Consider the following 25446-nt stretch of genomic DNA (forward strand, 5'->3'; position numbering starts at 1 on the left):
GTTAAATATTATGTGGAGATTGTCTTTTAAATGTCTATTTTCCCCATCTACAAAGTGTAGACATCTGAGGTCAGGTTCTGTGCTTTCTTCGTCTTTGTAGCCCCCATATCTAGAAGATTTACTGGCACCAGCAAGACATTTAATAAATGCCTGTTGGCTGAAAGAACAGGCTACTCTATTTTGCTCTCAGGTTGTGAATCTACACCAGAGACCAGTTTGGCTTCTACTTGGAGATAACAGACAAGTGGCAAAGCTTACTGAGGCAGCCATTTACGAACATAATGGATAATGAGTGGAATGAGTTCCTAACCCTGGGCAGCCTAGGCTGTTCCTCCAGCTCCACTAACACAGCGACTGGACTAATCCTTTCTGAGAATATATTGTCTTGCAGCTGTTTTTCCTATTTTCACGTAGACTCAAGTCAAATGATGGTTCTCTCTATTGCTTCATGTAGGCAACTGGTCAGCTAAGACTTACCATTAACTCTGATAGGGCTGCAGAACTTGGAGTCAAATGCTATTTTGGCAAATGAGTTAGCAATTTTGCTAGCATGGAAGCAACCTCAGGAAAATTTTCTCTGACGAGAAATGTTTTTACGTAAAATTTTTATTGTCTCAAGATGATTTTTATTGTCTTATTACTTCAAAATTTGGGTCAGTTGATCTCTAAGCTGAATCAACTAAAACCAGAAGGCACATGGATTCACTCACTTATTCAACTGATCATTCAACAGTTCTTTGTTGAATTCTAATTCTGTGTTAGGCACTGTGCTGAGTAATGGGTATACAGTGTGAAAAAGCAAATGTGATCCCTGTTCTCGTGGAGCTTACAATATGGTGGGAAAGACATAAAATACAAGAAAACACATAAAAGATCAATAAAGATAGTCTGACATATAGCATGATTGTTTTATTTCTATGTGTAGATCCCTTCTCACTTCCTATGGTGAAAGTTCCAAATTTAACCAAGCAAAGGATTCAGGTCCTGAACATACCCTTGTCTACCACACTCTCAGATAGTAATCTCGTCTCTGAAAAAATAGAGGCTATTAGGCATGAACACTCAAATTCCCTTCACTGGTCTTCAGAATCTGTCCCTATTTCACTCTCCATAGTCTTATCTTATTGTTTCAAGAGGGAGAAGTATCCCAGTTCCTCTCCAAGGATTACTCTATATTAGCAATTCCAACTTTTCAGGATCTCTTAGGGGACTTGAGCTCCATCTTTTGGCTTGGTCTATAACATGTTCAATATCTCCCATGGTAAAAAAGGTACTTTTTAGGGTTCTGACTGCCTCAACCCACTGTTTTGTCATGTTATTTTCATTCAGTGATGCTCTTAAAAAACAAAAAGAGGGGGAGATTTGCCAAATTCACTTCCCTATCCTTCACTTACATCTTAATTCTCTCTAACTTGGCTTCCACCCATATCGTTTGATTGAAGCTCCTGAAGGGTACCAGTCACCTCATTTCACCTGAATTGGACATCTGTAGTTTGCACCATGCAATGGCTAATCTCTCTTCTTCAGGCATCATTGCCTTCATTTCCTTTGGGACCACCCTCTCACCTACTCTCAGTTCACATGCTTTTAGATGGGCTGACCCTAACCTTAGCATCAAGGGAGGGATGTAACCTAAATATAAGCAACTCCACACAGTCCATGACAACAGGGTTTGGGATTGGCATGGGTCCTCATTAGAGTTAATCAGAACGAATACTGGAAGTGAGGTTAGAGGTAACCTAAAAGAAAAAGCTCTTTCTCTTTTTATGGACTTGGACTTGAGTGGATATAGGCTAAGACTGTTGTTTCCATCTTGTCGCAATGAGGGGTAAGCCTTTCAGAAACTAGAGCCAAAACAGGAAGCAAAGCCAAGATGAAAAAAGAGAAACTACGTCTGATTTCATTGATTGACCTCCTAAATCTAACTAAATCTAATAACAGAAATACCCTTGAACTTATGTGAGTCAATATATTCTCTTTTGCTTCAACCAGTTGGGGTTCTATGGTTGCTGTCATTTGCAACAAAAAGGGCAATAATTTATACATCATCAAAAAAATCAGGGGCCACTGTATGACACAACTAATCGTTTCCTTTTTCAAATATGCAGTATTCCTCTGTCTTTGCCCATTTTTTCCTTATCCTTTCTTTAATTCCCTCTAGTTTCTCTTTTTGTATGGCATTAAATTGTAGAATTTCAGGGTTAGACTGGATAAAGGGCAAAGAAACTAATAGGTGTTGAGATCGTTGGGGAAGGCACGTTTTATATGCATAAATACCTGTTGAAAGTAAAGGTACACTTTTCAGAATTATGTTTTGAACGCCACACTATTGATTAAAAATGCCATAAAAGAGATGTTATATGAAGAGAACACAGTCGTCAATTTGGACTGCATGCTATCATTTCCATCCTGAATGTAAAGAATTGAATACTGATAAGGCACAGAATGAAGGTTTTCACAGTGATAATGCTTCTGATTGTAGTTTGGAAAAGAAATGAGAGACCTGTGTTACTGTATTTTGATACTAGCACACTTTCTGGGAAGCAATTAAATTGCCTTGCCACCTCAGTCTTTAGAAAGCAAAAGGTTAGAAAATACAATAAAACTGAACATTATTTCCAAAAAGAAGTGAAAGCCATTGGACTGTGAGATATTTGAAATCATATCAAAAAGCAGAATTTATAGCCTTATGAGGTATAGAAAAGGAAATTGAATTTTGTGTTTTATTTTTATAATACAATCACTAAAAAGGTGTTTCCATAGTAACAAGGTCAACACCAGTAGCTATGACAGACCTTCCTCTGCTCTGATAGTGGGTTTAAAGACCTGCTTCCAACACCACTTTAAAAGCCCTATGAAAAAGTGCAGCTTTTCTGATCACTCATCTGAACCAAGAATGAGGAAAACACACATGGAGTATTGAATTTCTCATGTTTTATGGATTATAAGCATTCGTGGCTGTCATATTTTCAGAAAGACGCCCGCCTGCCTAGCTCCTAAGCCAACCACTGAACACAGGATTTCATTAGCCTGACTGTAAATCTGGACAAACAGAAGTTGTTTGCAGTAGTATTCAAACAGAAATAAAAGGCAGCACAGTATTAAAAAACACACTTCTTTAACATCTAAATGTTGAAAGAGTTAAGCAAATAATCCCTGTTATTAGAGAAGTTTCAAAGGCTCAGATAAAATATGATATCACCACTAGAGAAAGGTTAGAAAGATACAGGCCACATTTTGTTCACAACAGAAATAAACAGCCCTTTGGCCATAAAATCAATTCATTTACGCCACCAGGAAGTGTCTCTCCTTCTGCTTTCCTTTGTATCAAGATACAATGCCTATATGATGCTCATTTGTGTTGCCTTATCTCCCCCTCTAAGCTATGAGCCTCTTGAGAGCAGATATTTTATTTCTCTTTGTATTCATAATAATATTTTATATATAAAAGATACTGGAAAAAAAAGGGGAGAATGAATCATGAAAAATAATGATACAACAGCAACTAAAATAACACAAAATCTCCAGTCTAATTTTAGAAATGATGCATAAGTTAAAATGCGTCTTCACAATTTTAATTTCTTTAAACCAAGAGGTTCTAGATCTCTGTTCACAGAATCACCAGCGTTAAAGAAGAAATCCAGTGCCCCGGCTCTTCAACCAGTTCTCTCTCAGTCTCTGCAGGTGCTTCCCTGGGTCAGTACTCTTCAAAGCCATTTCCTAAGGTGATTCTAATCCTAATTCCTAAGGTGAAGCCAGAGTGGAAAATCATTGCTTTCAACTCTTCTCCTGAGGCTCAATTAACGATTAATTTATTTACCTCCAACCCTTAACTACATTTGTTTTCCTCAATATTGCCTCATAGTACTATATTTACCAAATCTGTAAGACCTTTTATTATAACTTTGTGATTTGTTCCCTAGAATCACTTTTCATAATAAAGCTTCAATTAAAATAGTTGTCTTATACAATCAAAATTTTTAACCAAAAATTATTATTTGTTGTATTCTCTTCAATATACTTACTAGCTTTTTATTGCTGTGACTTCAGCTTTTGAAAACCAGAGCTGAATACAGTACCAATATAATAGACACTAAATAAATGTCAGCAGAATTTAATATATGCTTTTATGCTTATGTTTCCTAGGTCTGTAATACCTTTTACCCCTTATCTATCTGGAAAAATTCAGATTCATCTTTCAAAACACCCAGATCATACTTCTCTTCCTGCAGGAAGCCCTCCCTGATTCAGACAGACTAGTAAGCACTCTTTTCTTCGGCACTGCCACTGCCTCTCATTTATGCTTCTATTTTGCACTCCTCATACTGTGCTGTCATTTCTTTTCCTTTTTGCTTTTTTGAGGAAGATTAGCCCTGAGCTAACATCTGCTGCCAATCTTCCTCTTTTTGCTGAGGAAGACTAGCCCTGAGCTAACATCCATGCCCATCTTCCTCTACTTTATATGTGGGATGCCTGCCACAGCATGGCTTGATGAATGGTGTGTAGGTCTGCACCTGGCATCTGAACTGGTGAACCCTGGGTGCTGAAGTGGAGCACATGAACTTAATCACTATGTCACTGGGCCAGCCCCTCTCTTTCTTCTTTTTTTGTTTTTAAAGTAAGTCCCTTCTCCACTCTTGACTGTGAATAACTTGCAGCAGGTGCTGACTTAGCCTCTCTGCTCTTTTTCTTTCCAGGCACAGCAAAATAGCTAGAAACATTCGAGAAGCATATACTAATGAAAGCATATACTAAATGAAAGAATAAATGGCCATGTTAAAGTGAACCAGGCACATTTCAAAAACAGTAGTGCTATGGACTGAATTGTGTCCCCTCACAAAATTCCTATGTTGAAGCCTTAAGCCCCAGTGCACTATGATGGTGCCTGGACATAGGGACTTTGGGAAATCATTAGGTTTAAATGAGATCGTGGGGGTGGGGCACTCCTGCTGGGATTAGTGCCCTTTTAAGAAGAGACACCACAGGCCGGCGCAGTGGCCGACTGGCTGAGTTTGTGTGCTCCGCTTCATTGGCCCATGGTTTCAGTGGTTTGGATCCTGGGCATGGACATGGCACGGCTCATCAGGCCATGTTGAGGCAGCATTGCACACACAGCACAGACAGAGGCACTCACAACTAGAAGCTACAACTATGTACTGGTGGGCTTTGGGGAGAAGAGACACCAGAGAGCTTGCTGTCTCTCTCACTCCCTGCCCTGTGAAGACACAAGGGGAAGGCAGCTTTCTGCAGCCAGGAAGAGATCCCTCGCCAGAACCTGACCACGCTGGCAGTCTCCAGAACTACGAGAACAGAAATTCCTGTTGTTTAAGCCACCCAGTCTGTAATTTTTTGTTCCAGCAGCTGAAGCTGACTAATACAACTATGAACTGAGTTTAAGTTATTTGAAGAGAACATTAATATAAACATTATAGTTATTTATGCTTTCCCCTTTTCTTTAACTCCTTTAAAAAACAGGCATTTGTTTTTTCAAAGAAAAGGCTATGTCAAACTTAGTTCGACTAGACACTTCATACTTCCTTCCAGATAAATTTGAGGCACAATTTTTGGTACTTTCCTGGTAAACTAAGAAGCCTGACATAAGCACATACAGTTGAAAATGAAGTGATTTTGCAGAACAATTAATCAATAGGAAAAAATGTTGCCTTGGGGATGGCATTACTAATTATAGCTGTTCACCAGGTTTCCATTTTTTTCTTACAGATAACATTCATTGAAGACCAACATGTTCCTTGCACTGTGCTAAACACTACATCTTAAATTAATTTTATTTTGTCTTATTTAGGACAGAGAAAATATTTAAAGTCTCATGGAAACTACATAATGTATTATTTATTCAATAAATATTTATTGTGCATTCTGGGAATCCAATTTTGTGTTTAAAGCCAACTTTAGCTAGTTTCATCCCAGCATTCTCCTGGGTCAATGAATATAAACTCCCCAGTCCTTACCTGGGAATCTATTCTACAATCAAAGCACAAAAATTGTGTAGTTTAGACCATCAGTAGCCACACTTTGAATTTCGTGGATAAGTAACATTTTCAAAATTAAAATTGGAGCACCAATACCAAGTTGCCAACATTTTATTTGGCCAAATAATAATATTAAAAACAAATAAATACCACTATCAGCTATCACCATCAGTTCATAAATGACAAAGCATTTTAACACAAAATAATTAAAGAATGTAATCTTAGTAGAGGATAAAGGGTGGTTTTCAAAGTGCCTGCCTTTTGCTTAATGGCATCCACTATATTGTTTATTATTCTCATTTCAGCCTAAACTGGTGAAACTTTAAGAATAAATCCATCTCTGGGGTAGATATAGAAATTTCTGCCAAATGTACCCCTTTTCTTTCTGAGAGCTCTGCTATGTTCCTATTTCTCACTATTCAAAATTCCTTCCTTATTCTAATTCTTAGGGCTGGCTGTTAAAATAATAAGTAAACTCAGTTTAGTCTCCTCAGCCATGCAGGGTCCAGCTGAAAAATGCATGTCTACTTACGTATAACTATTTTCTCTCATTGTGTCAAATACTAAAGATAAATGATGCTTCTGGTACCATGATGACTTTCTATTGCAGTATTTATATGTCATGTATCTCTATCTATAGGAAGGCTGTAAATTGAAGACCAACTAATATAGCAACAAAACTTACACGTATGGACCCAGTGACACTACCCTTGCCATCACAATTCCAAGAATCAGAGTTGTTAAAACTGTAGAAATAAGAGAGATCTGCAAAAAAAAAAAAAAATAAAAAAGTAAAGCTATTGTTAGCTTTGAATAGAGATTATTTTATTGAAAATATTAGGTATTTCTCTTTTTACCTGAGTAAACTTATGTACTGTTTTTAAAAATATAATTCTTTGGTAATTTATTCTTATAAATTGGTGTTGATAATCTCAGGCATATAACTTCTTATCAGATCACAGTGCTAGTTTTTTCCCCCTAAATAGGAGAGCAAGTATCATACATGACAATTATTGTAATCTTGCAACATGGATTTCAATGCTTTTAATGGCTTCCTGCATAGACTACAAAACTGGTGATTTTAGTTTATGAAAGTAAAAGTGAGGGGCCAGCCCGGTGGCGCAGAGGTTAAGTCTGCACATTCCGCTTCTCGGCGGCCTGGGGTTCACCAGTTCAGATCCCAGGTGAAGGCATGGCACCGCTTGTCAAGCCATGTTGTGGTAGGCATCCCACATATAAAGTAGAGGAGGATGGGCATGGATGTTATCTCAGGGCCAGTCTTCCTCAGCAAAAAAAGGAGGATTGGTAGCAGTTAGCTCAGGGCTAAACTTCCTCAAAAAAAAAATAATAATAATAAAGTGAAATTATGCTTTATTTTTTCCTCAGGCTGTATCTTAGTGTTGACTTGCACCTTTTTTCTGTGTATACTTAATCTTCTGCTTCTGTCTTTATCTTACCCTCTCCCTTCAATGCCACCCCCATCCCCGATTCCCTCACTTACATTTTTGCCTCTGCTTTTTCCTTTCTGCTCTCTAGCTCTGTTAGTCTATTTTCCCTATGTGTTTTTGCCCTTTGGTCTGTGTTTCTAAGTCTTCTCTCCTTTCCATTTTCCTTTCTCTTCTGCCACCACTTCAACTGCTTACAATATACACTGGTCTGTGTGTGCATGTGTTCTGTGAACTTATTACATCATTACATTAGATCTGCTTCCGCTCTTAATTTTTTAATGGATAAGCACATTTTAGACTTTTTTCTCTGATTAAAAAATAATATAAAATTCCTTTTATTTCATTTGATTGTCATCAACCATGTTTTCTAGGTTGTTAGTTTTTGACTAGAAAGAAGATTCTATCATGATTCCTCTGATCTACTGAGGAAGAGAGATATTAAGTGACATTCCCAAGGTCACACAGCCAGAAAGCGGCAGAAGGGGAACTCAAATGCAAGCAGCTTGACTCCCGATCAGGGCTCCTAATTAACCTGCTTTGCTCTTTGGGAGATCTATTTAGATATGTCAACATGAGACTTTTAAGATACATTTAGAGAAAAAATGTTCCGGTATTAATGATATGATAGAATATTAGTAGCTCTCTTGTCATGAATGTCTTGCCTTCTTCTCTCAGAAGATAACATTTATGTCCACATTGAACATGTGAAATGGAAAACATTTCAACTATTTCAGATAATTCACCAAAAAAAGCCCCTTTTGTACACTCTTGTTTATTCCTGGATGACTGTTAGGGAAGGAAGGGGGAGAGGTTGAAATACCCTGGAACATCGTCTCCACTCTCAGCTCTACCTGGACAGAGAAACTCCCTAACTGTGGATACACATCAAACATCCAGTGAAAAGTAACATTCAATCAACTGTTGGATTTTTAAAAATAGAATATTAAAAATGTCAAATGAATAACAAATATTTTTTTTATTGGAATGGCTGGCATTGTGTAGATACAGCACCAACAGCATTTTGAGTCAAATACAAACATTCCTTGAAAGTAGGGAAATAAAATACAGCCAGATAAAGGCTGATCTATGCAGATGAGCATATGCAGTGAGTTGAACAATTATTTAGTTGGTTTCATTCGAAAGAAATCAGTATTTCTTCTTAGCAATAAGAATCATAAATATTGGCCAAATTCTCAACGATTGATCAATCAACACATTGACATTTGTATTCATTGGAGGAAAAATAGACACAACAGGCACTGTAACTTACAAAAAAATTTAAGCCAATGAAGTGATTCATCCTTACCTCTTAAGTTAGTTTACTTTTAAATTGATTTAACTACTATCTATAAAAAATGATAGAACATTTTTTCAATAAATTACACTTGGTTTAAGTATAGTTCTTTACATTTTCTAAATTTAAAGTATGCTGTCTGATGTCAGTTAGAGTACTTACCTTAAAAAAGAAAAATAAAGGACACATTTATTTCGTACTCATCAACTATTTAATCATCAGTTCCCCAAAATAAGCTAAAGATTCAACCCGAGTTTACTCTAGCATAATTAGAAGTAAACTGAAAGAAACCAAAGATGAATACTGCAATTAAGAACTTGGTCACATAGACAGTAGTTAAATTAACGCAGGTAACAAAGTGCATTTCTGTGCCAATTTAAAATGTAAACATTACCTTTCCGAGCTTCGCTATGTCTCGGTACAAGGACAGAGGCAAAGTGAAAGCGACCGTGGAAAGCACGATAATCAGGTGGCGACCAATGAACACGTTCTCAGGATCAACTGAAACACAATCAATGTTAGGAAGTGTTTATAGGTATGAGTAACACACCAGCGACACAAGCAAATAGCCAAACATTTAATTATAAAAATGACTTAAATAACATTAAGTGCTACCTAAATGGCAAAGATTTTAAGGGTAAATAAATTCCATAAAACCATGTAAAAATAGAAAGAATTCACGAAAATGTAAATACAAAATAATTTAAGGATGAACCTATAGTTCAAATAATTTTATAATATTTTGCATTCAAACTATTTTAATAGCTTCCTAATCAGTTTCCCTGCTTCTACTTTCCATTGTCCTTTTAGAATATATTCTTAATCTAGAAACTACAGAGCTCCTTTCCAAAGCCTAAAACCACTACGTCACTTCCTGTCCCAGACCCTCTAATACCAGAACCCTACATTGAGAAAGTAAGCTACATGAGGAAAGGCATTTTCTGAGGTGCATTTTTTTTTTTTAACTTCTGTATCCAAGAGAGACTTGAACAGTAAAACCTCAGCAAAATTTCAAAAATCAAGGTTCGGATAAAAATATTCACAAATTTCTATCCTTTTGTTGAGAGAGAAGTGTTTTCCCTGAAGGAAAGCAGACAGAAGAAACTTGGATAGAGAAGTCACAGGGAAGCTGCTGGGTCTGGTATACACCACAGACTCTTGCCTATCAGAATGAGCAGATAACAGTCTGTGTGTGTGTGTGTGTCTATCATCAAACACAAACAAAATCTGTAAACATAAAATAACATACCTACAAGGCTTTATATATTTTTAAGCTGTGCTAATCACAGTATTCACTTCAGGAGCTGTACATCTATTCCAATGAAGACACTATTGTTTAAATTTTTTTAGCTCATTCTGAATTCTTTCAGAGATCATGTCATTATATTTTTGAAATGTCTTCAGTGGTACCTACCAAATCTTTATGCATTAATTTCTGCAAAGTCTAAAGTCTATAGAAGTCAAGTCAAATAAGTGTGATTTTTTTTAAAAAAAGAGCTGTTACTCTAAAAAGTGAGACTAATTTTCTGATATGGCCAATAAACTAACTTACAAGGAAGTTTCAAGCTAGGAATTTCAAAAGGGCATAAATTTCACACACACACATACTAGAATGGAATACTTAATCATTAGTATTTGTTCAACTCAGCTATAACTAAACAATCATGATAAAATTGTGAATTAAATAAGAAAATAGGGAGTTAAAGTTTCCCAAACCCTGAACTCAACTGTTCACGTCTGTCTGGTGAACATAATCTGAATTAAGTTATTTGTATATCTGTTTCTACTTACACCTTCAAACCATTTGCTCTACTAAATATGTTTGGTAGAAAAATATATTTCCTTCACTGGGAAAATTCTAAGGCCTAGAAAAACACTGAGATAGCCTGCAATGAATAGCACGTAGGAGCCTAATAACTGAGGATCTTCTTTAGCAGAAAGGACATTTTTCACCAATGATCTAATGATGAGATCTATTACCTATACTGATCTTCTAACAAAAACGCACCTGGATACACACTTTAAATGTTTAAACAATAGTCAAGAAAATCGAATACTTAAATTTTTGAAAAATTGCAAAATCGTTTAAACACACTACTTTTTACACAACATTAGTTTGACTTGTATCAAGAAGAAAGGTTTTAGGTCTGGCCCCATGGCCTAGTGGTTAAGTTTGGTGTGCTCTGCTCAGTGGCCTGGGTTTGATCCCAAGCGAGGACCCCCACCACTCACCAGTGGCCACGGTGTGGTGGCAACCCACATACAAAACAGAGATGGACCATAATTAAATTAATTTCCCCTGAAAGAAACATTTTGATAATTACAGATGTTAGCTCAGGGCAAATCTTCCTTGGCAAAAAAAGAAAAGAAAAAAGAACCAAGGCTTTGGTTACCTGAGAAAAGTATAAGCATTTGACCACATGCCAGTCTAAAGCATTAGTGATATATTTCAGGAAAAAAAGTACAGCTTTGCTAAGGAATTTATCTACTTCTAAAAAGACTTTGGCATTATATTATGCTTTATAAGATATACAAACATAGCATACATTATAAAATATCACATTCAAGAACAGTGAAGAAACTGTGATGAGTTAAGTGTGTTCTTTGCAATGTGACCTATTTTTTAAAAGTCATTTTTGATGACTATAAAATTAATAACCAGGAAGGGGTTTCAAAGGGAACTTTAGCCTTATCTAGGATGTTTTATTTTTACGATGAGTATATATTTATATATTATTTTTAAAATTAAAAATAAATAAAAATTAATTATCAAAATGTTTCTTTCAGGGGAAATTAATTTAATTATGGTCCATCTCCCTGTATAGTAGATACTATACAGAATATTGAACTGCCATTAAAGCAAATAAGATAGATCTCTATGTTATGATAGGAGAATGTGTTCCTAATGTACGTCTAAGAGAACGAAGCACGTTTCAGAACAAGATGTGTAACGTTATCTTATTCACATGAATATCCAAAGGTACACGCAGTCTTAAAAACTGAATGTGTACATTGAAAAGGAAGCAAGGAAGGAAAGAAGGATGGAAGTTCTTGGAAGGATAGTCCCTACCTGGTTGTCTAAAGAGAAAGAGATTATGAGTATGTTCTATCGTGTCTATTTGGCTTATCTGTGTTTTCTAATATTTTCCCAATAAATATGAATTACTTCTCAAATAAGAACATAAAGCAAAAAATATTTCTTTCCAAATTAATACATGCTTCTCTGAAAAAATGAAAAATAAAAAAATCCCAGGGGTCCCAAAATTAACAGAAAACCACAGTTTACATGTGAATATATTTTTTCTTTATTTATGGAAATGAAAAATTTACATAATTTAGATCATATTGTATATACGGTATTATACTCTGCTCATTTTTTTCTTAGCATTCCATTCACTCACATGATCTCAGTTTATGAAAACATGATTTGGCAGTTGAGGGCTAGGACAGAAGCTGCAGATTGCAGTGTGGGATAAGCCTACTGTATGCTAGATACTGTCTGTATTACCTCTTTTTCACACAATAATCCTAGGAAGCAGGTGATACTTTAATTCATAATTTAGAGATGAAGAGACTATAACTCAGAGAGGGCATTAACCCTTCCAAGGTCACACAGCTAGCAAGTGGAGGGTCTGATCTGACGGTCAAGTCTCCCTGATTTCAGTTTCCACTAAACTCTGTGAGAAGAATAGGTGCAATTTCTAATTTTAGATTTTGTTTTGTATGTCTCTGGAAGGAGTGATTCAAGCAGTAAGGGGAAATGTGTTTTTGCATCAATTTTGACTGTAATAACAACCATAGAGTTAGGTCCCTATGAAATGGGGATTAAGTGGCTTGGATGAGAAGCTCTTCAAAGCAAAAAGATTCACGGTTTCTGAATTATTCAAATAGCCGTGCTATGGTGAAAGACTGAACAGGGAGTGGGGTTGTGGCACATGCTGAAAAGGTCTGCTTGAAATGTTCACAGTGGCTTTTTCATAAATGTCAAACTGGAAACAACCCAAATGTCCCTCAACTGGTGACAGATAAACTGTTGTGCAGCCATACAATGGAACACTTCTTAACAATTAAAAACAAAAAAGAGCAAATGACTGATACACCCCAGAACAAGGACGAATCTCAAATGCACTAAGTGTAGCCAGACACGAAAGGCTACATACTATGTGATGCCATTTACTTGGCATTCTAGAACAAGAAAAACCAGGGAGAGAAATGAGACCAGTGGTTGACAGGGCTGGAGACGAGGGAGGGTTTGACTACACAGGGAAAGAGGGAAAATTTGGGAGGGGGATGGCACTGTTCCATATTTTAATTGTGGCTGTGATTATATGATTATATGCAGTTGTCAAAACTCACAGAACTATACATTAATAAGAGTTAATTTTACTATATTAAATTATACCTTAAATAATAGGGAAAAGGTCAGCTTGCTTTTTTTTTTTTGAGGAAGATTAGCCCTGAGCTAACTACTGCCAATCCTCCTCTTTTTGCTGAGGGAGCCTGGCCCTGAGCTAACATCTGTGCCCATCTTCCTCTACTTTATATGTGGGATGCCAACCACAGCATGGCTTTTGCCAAGCGGTGCCATGTCCGCACCTGGGATCAGAACCAGCGAACCCCAGGCCACCAAGAAGTGGAACATGTGCACTTAACCACTGTGCTACCAGGCCAGCCCCTCAGCTTGCTTATTTAACAAATGGTGTAGTAAAAAGAGTACATGAAAAAATGTCACTACAGAGAGGTGGTGATATGTCACGTAAGATATGCAAAATATAAAGTATTCTAACTATATGAATAGTAATGATGTTTTTTAAACAGCTAAGAACTCCTCCACTTGCAAATATTTTACTTGTAAATTATTATGAACCACTTTAACTATGAACAACTCTATGAAATAAATATATTGGCTTACCTCCTGGTATTCTTTGGAAAACTTTGCTTAAAGTATCGCCAGTTATTATGTTGTAACTTATCATAGCTAAAAACATAATTAAAATAATACCATCACCAACAAGCCATCACAGATTTCATCTTCAATATTCTGAAAGTCATCAGTTATTACTTCCCAAATATTGGTATAATCTTACAACTTTTAAATATATGCTGTGATTATGAATATGCACAACTTTAAAAACAAGTAGACCACAGACTTATGGGAGAATATCAATTTTTGCTACAGAAAGGTTTTCACTTTACAAATTGATTCTTTCTAGAACATCTTTAATAATATTAAGTTTTGGTCGTGATTTAAAATGCAATTTGTTGGGGCCAGCCCGCTGGTGTAGTGGTTAAGTTTGTGTGCTCTGCTTCAGCGGCCTGTGGTTCGTGGGTTCAGATCCCAGGTGTGGACCTACACACCACTCATCAAGCCATGCTGTGGTGGCATCCCACATACAAAGTGGAGAAGGATTGGCACAGATGTTAGCTCAGCATCAATCTTCCTCAAGCGAAAAGAGAAAGATTGGTGACAGATGTTCGCTCAGGGCCAATCTTCCTCACCAAAAAAATTAAACAAATAAAATGCAATTTGTTTTGTTATTAAAATTCAGTTTACGAATACTTTTTCAGGAACACGTGTATTACTCAAAGTGAGGGAACAATAACAGAAAATTGTGAAGCCTCCAAAATATCCCCTCATTTGGAAACGGGAAGATTTTGGGGAAACACATGCTAAGCCTCTGTGGAGACATAAGGAGCTAGTGGTTTGAACAATAGCATCTGTATTACTGATTTAAACAATGAAGTCAATTTGGCCATAGGTGAATGTTAACATTTTACTTATTTAAGAAGTGCTAGGTGACATTCCCGCCATTATGATACAAACTTTAAATAGCATTTTGGCCTTGTAGACAGCTTCCACAAATCCTTAGGTTTTCAAAAAAACATATTTCAGCCTTAGAAGAAATCTATTATTTCTCTCACTCACTTTTACTTCCTGATCATTCTATTTTTCACCAAAATTTGGAAGCACAAGCATTAACCTATTGAAAATCATCCTCACTTGATTTTAATGAAATACTCAGAAAACCAATGAAAAGAACCAGAAAATAAGGGAAAAATGGCTAAAGATGTAAACACTTAACATGGAAAATATTTCAACGGCTAGTATTCCTTAATGACTATTTAATGCCTATTAAAACTATTTTATTCAGAGATGGCTGTATTTTTATGCAAATAATGACAATATTCATTTTCATCCGAATCTTACCTATAAAAGGATACAAAAACTGTAGAACAGAGAGGACGAGATATCCTGGAAAGCCGAAGGTTTTATTGACCAAAGACTGGTAAGTGTCTGTTCCAGACAGGGTCCCTCCTTTTATCAATAAAACCAGGGAAAAGTCTGTGGCAAAATAACAAACAAATGTCAGATTACATTTAATACAAAGGTTTTTCATGTTCTGACTTAAAGAAAAAGGGAAATTTTAAAAAAGAGTTTAATTTAATGCTACAGTAGATTAGCATGACAAGGCTTATTTTCATAAAACATTATCTTTCATGAAAGAGTACTGTTTCCAGTCATATATTTTTTTCAATCAAGATGCAAATATACTTAACATATCCGTGCAATGAACTTGACAAAAGAGGGTACGCAGACTGGAGTCAAAGCGTCACTTTTCCATTTTACTTTCCTAACCTAACCAACGCAACGACTGTTAACAGGATGTGGCTAATTGTCTGAGCAACAGAATGCAGATAATCAAATATTTCATAGGCATCCAACATGTAAAGACTGCGAATGAAAAGATCAAATATTTCATAGGCATCCAGCATGTAAAGACTGCGAATGAAAAAATCAAATATTCCATAGGCATCAACATGTAAAGACTGCAAATGAAAAACGCTGTAAGCATTCAGAAAAAACATATACTTAGGGGAATCAAATTCTTTGTTTTATAACACAGTACAACTATTAATTTTATTTTATAGTTATTATGGTTAAGAGAGTACTCTAAGAATTTTTTTTAAATTTACATTTTAGAGACTTAAGTTCCAATTTTAGAGTTGAAAGTAAAGATAAAAATATGTATAAATTATATAATTAAAAGTTAATCTCTCTCTTTTTTTTCATTTAACTCAACATTTTTGGAACACCTTGTGAACAACGCTGCAGTCATGTTGGGTACACAGCTATGCACACGTGCGCTTCTTGCTTTCTCTTTGCTCTTGCTCATGCTTCCATCACAGGTGATTTTTTATTTTATCCTTTAAGTGATTTAGAAATGCATTAAAATACAAAGAAGAAAATACAAATCATTGCAATATGGTTTCCACCTCGATTCCCTTCCATGTCGTTAAAACTTCTTCCAAGAAGGTCAACAATAAGCTCCAAGTTCATAAATCCAACTGGCACCTCCTAAATCTTTATTTTATTTCCTCTTTCAGTAGCATTTTTCTCCTGTTTACCATTCCCCTTTCTCAACCATCCTCCTTTGGCCTTTATGACATCACTTTCTGTTGGATTTCCTCCTACCTTTTTGGCAATTTATACTCAGTTTCTCACCAGTTTCTTTTACTCTGTTCAACCCCCGGCTTCTTGGACTTTTTTCTCACTCTTTGAGATGTCCCACTGTGATTGTATTCTTGCCTGGGGTTTCAATTTTCAAACGATGTTAGTAAACCCCAAATTGGTATCTCTAACCCAGATTCCTCTAAAACTCCAGATTTCTACATCTAGCTATCTAATAATCACTTTAACTTGGAGATCTCATAGGAATCTTTATTTTAAATACCCCAATTCTAACGTATATGTTTGTTCTGGAACCCGTGTCTCCATCCACATTTCTCTAAACTGTGAATAGTATCAACAGAAACTTGAGAATTGCTTTAGACTTCTATCTACCACCTTCTGTATTCCCTTGGTCACCAAGTCCATTAATTACTGCATCATAAATTATTCAACTGTACCCCCTCACTTCTAATCTCTAACCTGCTTTATTTGAGGGTTTAGGCCTTTATCACTTCTCACCTGGATTACTGCAACATCTCCTAATAGAAATGTCAGGCACCAATCTGGCCCTCCATCAAGACACTTTTGACATCCCCTTCCTCTCAAGACTTTCTTGACATTCCTCCTCTACCAGATGGATCTGACTGCAGTGTAAACCTGCTCATGTCTTCTGCTTAAAATCCGCCAGGGCCGGCCCGGTGGCATAGCAGTTAAGTGCACACGTTCCGCTTTGGAGGCCGGGGGTTTTCCGGTTTGGATCCTGGGTGTGGACATGGCACCGCTTGGCACGCCATGCTGTGGTAGGCGTCACACATATAAAGTAGAGGAAGATAGGCATAGATGTTAGCTCAGGGCCAGGCTTCCTCAGCACAAAGAGGAGGATTGGCAGCAGTTAGCTCAGGGCTAATCTTCCTCAAAAAAAAAAAAAAAAAAGAAAGAAAGAAGGAAAAACAAATCCTCCAGGGGAATTCTCTAATGCCTTAGGATAAAAATCAACTCATTTTCATGAGGCAGAAAAAAATTATTTATTAGCTGTGTGATCTTAGGCGAAGGACTTCACTTTCCTGAGTCTCCTCTGTAAAGTAAGGCAATACAGCAACCTTGAAGAGTCTGTGAGGTTTATGCTGTTTACATGGCGACCAAATGCCTGGCACATTATAGAGCCAAAATGCATGAGAATCTGTGCTATTTTTGGTTATCTTCTATAGGCTGCATGTGGTGGTAGAAAAAGCATTGCTTTTGGGGTCCAATAACAGTGATAATAATAATGATAATAGCCACAAAAATACCAGCAGATAATCTCACGAGGCTTTCTGCGTGCCAGGCCTCTTTCCAAATGCTTTATGTATATTAACTTCTTTAATCTCCACAACCATCCTAAGTAGGTGCCATTATTATCCCCCATTTAATAGATGAGAAAAGGGAGACGCAGAAGGTTAAGCAAATTCCAAACTTCACAGAGCTGGTAAGGAAGAGTCAGGACTCAGATCCTGGTAGTCTGGCCCTAGAATCCACGCACTTTATAAAAATCTCAGCTCTGTTACCAGTAACTGCAGACCTTGAGCAAGTCATTTTAACCTATTAAAGTCTCAATTTCCTCCTTCATAAAAGTAGAACATGAATACCTACTTCATGGAGTCAGAAGGCTTAAGAGCAGTGGCCGAGTTATGCTCAGCATCTAGCCGGTCCTCAGGACATGGTCATGATTAGCATTACATGGGAGCCTGCATAGATGCCTCTGCAAACCTCTCTGCCTTCGTCTCTCTCCACTCACGAACACCAAGCCTACACTCTAGCCAGACTGGTTCACTTACACAGTTCCCTTTGCATTTTCACATCTCCACCTGCTTGGAGTACCCTTCCATTTTCTTCGCTCACTCACACTTTTCCATAAACGGTCAGTAGAGGTGTCTCTTCCACCCCGAAACATGCCTGCTCCGTTGAGGCTGGGTTAAACGCCAGTATCACTATCATCGTGCAAATATTTTTATTATGGTGTTTTTTCATGAAGTACTATAATTATGTGGTTTTGTCTGCCTGACACACCACATTGTGAGCTTCGCACAGGTAAGAATAATGTTCTTCACGGCTATAATGGCATCAGTGTCAGTAAATATCTGTTGAATGAAACAATGATCAATAGAGCAGAATTGCTAGATGTCTACATATTGGATTCAAATTCCATGTGATAAATTACCTAATAAATATATTTAAAGATATTCTGCAAGCACAAAGGACAGAGCAATTAATTATTTTCCTTTGTTTAAGACTGGGAAAAGCTTCATAGAGGAGTTGAGTAGTGCCTTCAAGGATAAACAGGATTTCATCAGGTGGAGAGGAGAAAAAGAATGTCAAGCAAGGGACTATCCGTGGGAAGGCAGCACAAAAGCATATTCAATAGGTGGGGAATGGAATAGTCCAGAATGGCTAAAACGCGAGTTCCACATATGGCAGCATTGGTGACAAGGTGAAAGAGAAGTTAGGTTAGTGAAAGAGGAGACTAAAAATGCAGACTGTGGCCAAACTATGAAGAAATTTGAAATTTGAATGCAATCATTTCTTTTCTGTTGTCATTACAGAGTTTTGGAATGTTTTGATGGGGAGAGTAACAGAAGTCAGGCTGAGGTTTTATAGAGATAACTCTTGCAGCAATATAGAGAGTGGATGGATGCTAAAGGCAGGAAGACTGAACAGTAACATACTGACCTGGGAAGAGAATCAATGAAGACGTGAGTAACAGGGAGGAGGTAACCAATTTCACAGAAGTTGTGACATTTTGGGGAAGAACTATATGCTTGAGATGAGAATGCTGACTTTTACGGAAGTTCAAAACATATTACTTAAAGTTAGCAATTTGCTAAGAATCGAGTCAATAATTTAGTTAACAATTTGCTAAAAATGTAGTCAATAATAAGTGCTTTAAGCTACTTGTAAAATACAGGCTACAAATATATCTCTTAAAAGTTTTAGAAAGCTGAAATATCAGTCACTATAGCATTTTGATCTCACTTTAAATACATTGTATGAAAATTTTAGATAATCCTTGAATGAGTCTGTCATTCAACAGGAAAATTTTCTTTTAAATTATTATGTATGCTTGGACAATAAAAATTATTTTCCTCTAGGGGCTGGCTCAGTAGCATAGCAGTTAAGTTCACGCGCTCTGCTTTGGTGGCCCAGGGTTTGCAAGTTCAGATCCTGGGAGCAGACCAACACACTGTTCATCAAGTCATCATGCTGTGGAGGTGTCCCAAATACAACAAATAGAGGAAGATTGGCACAGATGTTAGCTCAGGGCCAATCTTCATCACCACAAAAAAAGAAATTATTTTATTCTAATCAACAAATTTGAAAATCTTAAAGCAAATTAAAATAAAACTATTTGCTTAAGTATTTATAATTCTTTATTGTTACCCAATATTTCACAACCATGAAAACAGAGCTTAGAAAAACTACCTCTTGATTTGGACATATCCCATTAGAGGCCTTAAAAAGACAAAATAATAATTGTAGAGACAAACCATTGTGTAATTACAGTGTCAATTTAGAGAAAAATTCAATATTATACCTTACTTGTAGATTTTGCTCTTAAAAGCCCAATTAAGAAATAAAATGGGGACTGACCCCATGACCGAGTGGTTAAGTTCACGTGCTCTGCTTCGGTGGCCCAGGGTTTCGTTGGTTCGGATCCTGGGTGCGGACATGGCGCTATTCATCAGGCCATGTTGAGGCAGCGTCCCACATAGCACAACCAGTGGCACTCACAAGTAAAACATACAACTATGTACTGAGGGACTTTGGGGAGAAGAAAAAGGCAAAAAAAAAAAAAAAAGGAATTATAGTCTATAATTTTTTTTGCTTCTGTGTGGCCACCCTTTATCAAAATTATTTAAGGATTTTGATCATGCAACTAAAATGAGTAGCTAATTTCCACTGATTGGTAACTTTGCAATATACGACTTTGCAAAGCACTGCTCCCAGTCATTGCTGCAGGCTGACGTACAGCATCAGGTGAGGACATTACTCACAGTATGATTTCTTTACGTATAACGTGATTTGGCTTTGGTAAACTGTTCACTCCCCTCAAGTATTGAATTCTTCGGTGACATGTATTTTAATTTTTTCTATCTACTGCTTTACAACGTGTGCAAATATTTACAGTACACTTAAATAAGCCATGGTTATTATGCCTGGGTGGGAATTAATAATCTGTCAGTGCTGATTGACTGGGAAAGAGGAAATTAAAAATGACAACGTTAAATCTATTTTTTTTTTTAAGGAAGATTAGCCCTGAGCTAACATCTGCCACCAATCCTCTTTTTGCTGAGGAAGACTAGCCCTGAGTGCCCATTTTCCTCTACTTTATATGTGGGATGCCTGTCACAGCATGGCCTGCCAAGCAGTGTGTAGGTCTGCGCCTGGGATCCGAACCTGCAAACTTCGGGCCACTGATGCAGAACATGCAAACTTAACTTAACCGCTATGCCACTGGGCCAGCCCCACAGGGTAAATCCTTGAATGGGATTTTTCAGTGTAATAAATGCTCTCATGAATAGAATGCAATTTTTAAACACCAGCAACCCTGAATAAGCACAAAGTAATGGGTCCCACATTACTATGTTCTGGGTCTTAAGCTACAAATTAGAACTGTAGAAGGTAAAAGCAGCTTAGATTTTGGGAGTTGGGGTGCTGAGAAGAAAGCAGGGAGGAAGAGAGTCCAGTGCCTCTGCAGCTCTGACTTTGGTACCTACTGCATGCTTTACTCTCTCTTCCTCAGCCAAAGGGACAACAGCAGAGCTAAAGGCTGGTCTTGGAAGTCTGAAATTTGATGAGGGAGGGCCCTTGGTCAGGGTTTCCAGAGCCGAGCTGAGACAGAGCCTCTCCGGCAAGGGTCTTGAGGGAGTGCTCTCAGGAGAAGGGGAGGGAGATGCTAGGGCAGGGGCAACAGCTCAGTAAGGACGTGGTCTCAGGTCTCAGGTGGAGACGAGCTGCAGCCTAGTCCTGTGGTGGTGGCACTCTGGAGCTCCAAGTGCACCACACTTTGGTCCCTCCTGGAGGCAAGGAGGCCAGCTTTTGTCATTGGCTGAAGGCTGTGGGTCATAACCTCACAGGAAGGCCGAGCCATTGAGGCCCAGGTCAACACTCTGGAGAGGGGACGCTGAGGTGTTCTGCATGACCTGGTAACAGGGCATCTAGGTGACACGTATAGAGGCTGCCATAGCAGCAGCCACTGCAGGTGGTATGATTGCTGCCTCTTCCACAGTGATCCTAAGGTGGAGGAAAGACCCTGAGTTTGTCATGAGGTGAGCTGGTGGGTTGACAGGGCAGGGATGAAAACAACAGGGAGAGGAGGTGATGATGAGTTGAAAGCATGCACTTTACAGGGGGAGTGGCAAAATGCGGCTGTGAATGAACACGTTACATGAAAAGAGGGAAGCAGAAGGGAAGAAGTGAGGTAGAAGCATCTTATTGTTGCATTTAAAGATAGCGGCAGGCAGGGAGCCGGGCAGACATGGGCAAGGTGGGGAGGGGGCGGCGAGCCCTGCTGGCTGAGCACCAGGGCGCTCAGTTCCACCTGCATAAACATAGCTGGAAAAGGCTGCTCATTCGTGTGCACCTGCCCATGAGTTTTGTGGGTAAGGAAGCCCTGACGTCTACACTTTCAGAGCACAGTCTCTCCCAGCCTTAATCAGCCTTTAAAATGACTCCATCTACCACTTTCTGCATAAAGTGAAAAAGGCACATGAAAAGGATTTAGGCCTGGCAATATACAATGCTTCTCTAATCTGCTCAGAGGATTAGCAAGAAAAGTAAATCTCCTCAGACACAAATGTCTAAATTCTTTAGGATTTTTTGATGCACTTTTAATTAGGGAATTCAATTACAGGGTGTGCGTGCGTGCGTGCGTGTGTGTGTGTGTGTAAAATGGTCATTGTACAACTTAACTTGTGGGAATAAATAATTATATAATATTTTACCTGTAACATATGAAACCCAGAATAAAAGCAATATTCCCAGAGGAAAGCCAGCTTGCTTCATTGAATAAGGCAATCCTGGAAAGACATAAAATGCCCCACCCATCACATTAATAAAACATAGAAATACAGAAATTTCTCCCCAATTTCTGTATATAATAGGCTAAGTAAATTGACATATTTATATGACATAGTTGTACACAGTGCATATGACTACTGAAATTCAATGTTAGCGTATTAATACTAATTTCAGGATAAAATGTTATAACTAAGGATATGTCAAGAGAGCAAGTTTATGAGGTGATGGAATAGGAATAAGAAAGCAGTAAACGAAAAATAGATGCCAGTTCACACAAATAACATTCACTTCAGGATAAGGGGAACATATGTCCCAGAAAACGTGGAGACTAAGGACCCAAAGCTTTTCTCATGTGCTGGCTGGGAAAGCAGAGAGGACAAGAGCGCAGAAGGGTTATGGGATGTGAGAAAAGACACACTCTGGACTCAAAGTGGGTAACGATGTAGGAAAAGGAGAGAAAAATGAGCTGGCGAAGTACTTTTTATAAAGCTGAAGGGGGTATATGAAATTATTTCTTATGAATTATTTTTGGAAATAATTTTAGATTCTGGACAATAAAATATTTCAAATAAAACATATTTAAAATATTTCCACCCAGAATTTTTATTCTCCGAAAAATTTCCCTTAAAGAACCCTGCTGAGCATAATTAAGAGGTACTTTTTAACGTTGCTGACATAGATCAGCTTCCAGTGTTCACCTCAGGAATTAAGTCTGGAATTTTGCCAAGCGGAGCGGCCCACGCCTCCGGGGTACATGTGGGCACAACTTCAAACGCGGCCTCGCCCCTTCATGCTACTCTCTCACCTCAGGCACTTCCATTTTATGTACCATTTGAAATAAAAAGTCTACATATGGAAACAAGTAAAATCAAGAAATGCATCAACTTGTGAAAGGTGAGAAAAATGACTCAATCCAGATAAATGTTCAATGGTGACTGTGACTAAAATGTCAAAAATTTATAGGAAAAGTAATATTCTCAATGAGCACTGCAGGATTTTGTTTTGCCCCTGCTTTTTCTTAAATTGGATGTTTTTGAATAACAAAAAGAATAATAAGCACCGAAAAAACAACCTCCTTTATTACTGTCATGCAATGCACTTAATTTTGTCAGAATTTTACCCTTGCTTCAAATTGGGAAAATATGAGCTGCTCATTTCTTTCAATTCTGATTATTTGGCTCCTCTGTTAAAAAAAAAATGTGTTTTCATTTAACCAATTTCTCTGTATTGAGTAAATGATATTTAAAATTAATATATCATAATAAGATTGTACTTTGAAAATTTAAGACTATAGATGGGTAAGGAGATATTGTATGGTTTAATTTTTCACAAGACTGTTATGTTTACACATTACACTTTTTGTACCTCCGATACTTACAAATATCTGGAGATTTTACATCTCTTTCTAGACATAGAAAGGTGATTCTGATCATAGAAAAGTGACAAGTAATAGTGAACACTTCAGGAAGAGGAGAAAAAAGTAAGGTTGGTGATATTATCAATTGACCGTGCAGCCTACGGAAAAAAAAAATCTCAGCATCTCCCACATGCAGCTCTTCTACCTTAATCTGCCACATGCAGAGGATGCTCTCAAATGTGGAAGGAGTGTGAATCACAATCCCGTCTTCAGCATAAGAGACTGATGTGATGTTCATTGTTACATTGGAAAAAAGGGAAGGTTTTTAAAAAGGACGAAAATTATCAATTTTATCATTTAAGATCTTTTCCTTTCAAAATAATGAACACTAGCAATTAGACTTAAATTTGGCCTTTTCACTTAAAATTAAAAGAAAAAAACCCAAAACACTTACCTATTATACCTGATCCTATAATTGAGTTGACAACATTAAAAACAGCAGCTGACTGACGACAAGTTTTCCCTTTGTGCTTATGTTCAGAAACGAGCGTTTCTCTGTCATCTAGATTGCTCTGTTTTAATATAAAAATGGCAAACAAATATTTAGTAGCTCAAAGAATTTGAAAATTGTCAGACAAATATGCAATGTAGCAGACTAACACGATATTAGTAGTATAGTAAGTAATGTCAATAGCAATGAGAAAACGGTGAAGATGACAATAAAGAATAACAATAATAGCTACTAGTTCAGCAGAGCTGTGGAAACAATCTCCATCCTAAAATGTTCCCGGACTGCAGCGTGGAGTCCCAGAGTACAGGATCTGTTAGAGAGCCAACGGTGTGATTCTGTGAATCAAAGGGGTTATGTTAGAAAGTGCCTGCCAAGAAAAACTAGATCAAGGCAATTTTTTCTCCCGGAGAACTTTCCGTGGTGCTAAACCAAGACCCCAGGTGAAGGAGGCCACCTCTGTTGCAGGGTGAATGAAACCTGAAGGGACCCGGCTTCAGAATCTGCCCCAGTCTCCAGTTTTACCTGCGGCGGGACGGCGGGCCGCTGTCCCTGGTAGCCCATGGCTGCACCGCGGTCCTCAGGACGTGGAAGGTTCTCGGGGCTGCGTATCCCACTCAAGACGAACCAGGTCCTCCGCGACCTCGCACACCCGGGTGCGCGGGCAGCGGCAGAGCTGGAGCGCGCGGTTCTGCGGACGCCCCGGCCCCGCCTCCGCACCTCCGCGGGCCGCGCGGGCGCAGCTCCGAGCTCGCTTGACTGCCGCGGCCCCGGGCAGTTTCCCCCTAGGAACTTGCCCAGCCAAATGCACCTTTCTTCTCATGCAGAGATGCTGCACGATGTTTCTGATCCTGCACCGCGTCTTTCTTGCCCACCCCCCACTCCAGATGCAAAGTACAATTTGTGCCGCCCATGCTGCCCTGCCCAGATTGTGCAAAGAGTTAACGATGGCCTCACTTTAGTTCATTCCCAAGTTAGCTGCTCTTTGGCTGGAGTCTGATGCCCAGGTAAGAATGCAGCAGCACGTCTGCTGCCATGGAGCATCTTTTCTGTTACCTCCTCCTCCTCTCTACACTTTCCTATGTCAGAAATAACAGATGAAAACGTAGGACTTTGATTTTAAATGGAAAATAAACAAACAAACAAAAAACTTTTCTAGAGTTTAAGCAAACGTGATTACTGAGCATGCTTTGGTCAAATGTTTCCTGGTGACTTTTCAGAAAAGGAGACAAAGAGGGGAAAGGAAGATGGATTGATAATGGATTCAGGTAATGAACCTTAAAGAGGGGTGGGGTGCGGTATAAGGGGATGGGAAAGGGGAAGTACTTAGAGTATCTGAGCTAGA

The 25446-nt window shown here is 38.1% G+C and overlaps 1 protein-coding gene across 1 annotated transcript in view; it reads right to left on the bottom strand.

The window, feature by feature from the left end:
- SLC38A11 (solute carrier family 38 member 11) overlaps positions 1 to 24386 on the bottom strand; it is a 51045-nt gene extending 26659 nt beyond the window's left edge. The window contains exons 1-7 of the mRNA XM_046659411.1: positions 24337 to 24386; positions 24048 to 24165; positions 22161 to 22235; positions 14941 to 15075; positions 13645 to 13710; positions 9127 to 9233; positions 6676 to 6755 (exon numbers count right to left, since the gene is read on the bottom strand). Coding sequence (XP_046515367.1) covers positions 6676 to 6755; positions 9127 to 9233; positions 13645 to 13710; positions 14941 to 15075; positions 22161 to 22221 — 449 coding nt within the window. The 5' untranslated portion in view covers positions 22222 to 22235; positions 24048 to 24165; positions 24337 to 24386. The remainder of the gene's footprint in view (positions 1 to 6675; positions 6756 to 9126; positions 9234 to 13644; positions 13711 to 14940; positions 15076 to 22160; positions 22236 to 24047; positions 24166 to 24336) is intronic.
- Positions 24387 to 25446: the final 1060 nt, after the last annotated feature.

Source organism: Equus quagga, chromosome 4, assembly GCF_021613505.1.
Source record: "Equus quagga isolate Etosha38 chromosome 4, UCLA_HA_Equagga_1.0, whole genome shotgun sequence".
NCBI classification, from domain to species: Eukaryota; Metazoa; Chordata; class Mammalia; order Perissodactyla; family Equidae; genus Equus; species Equus quagga.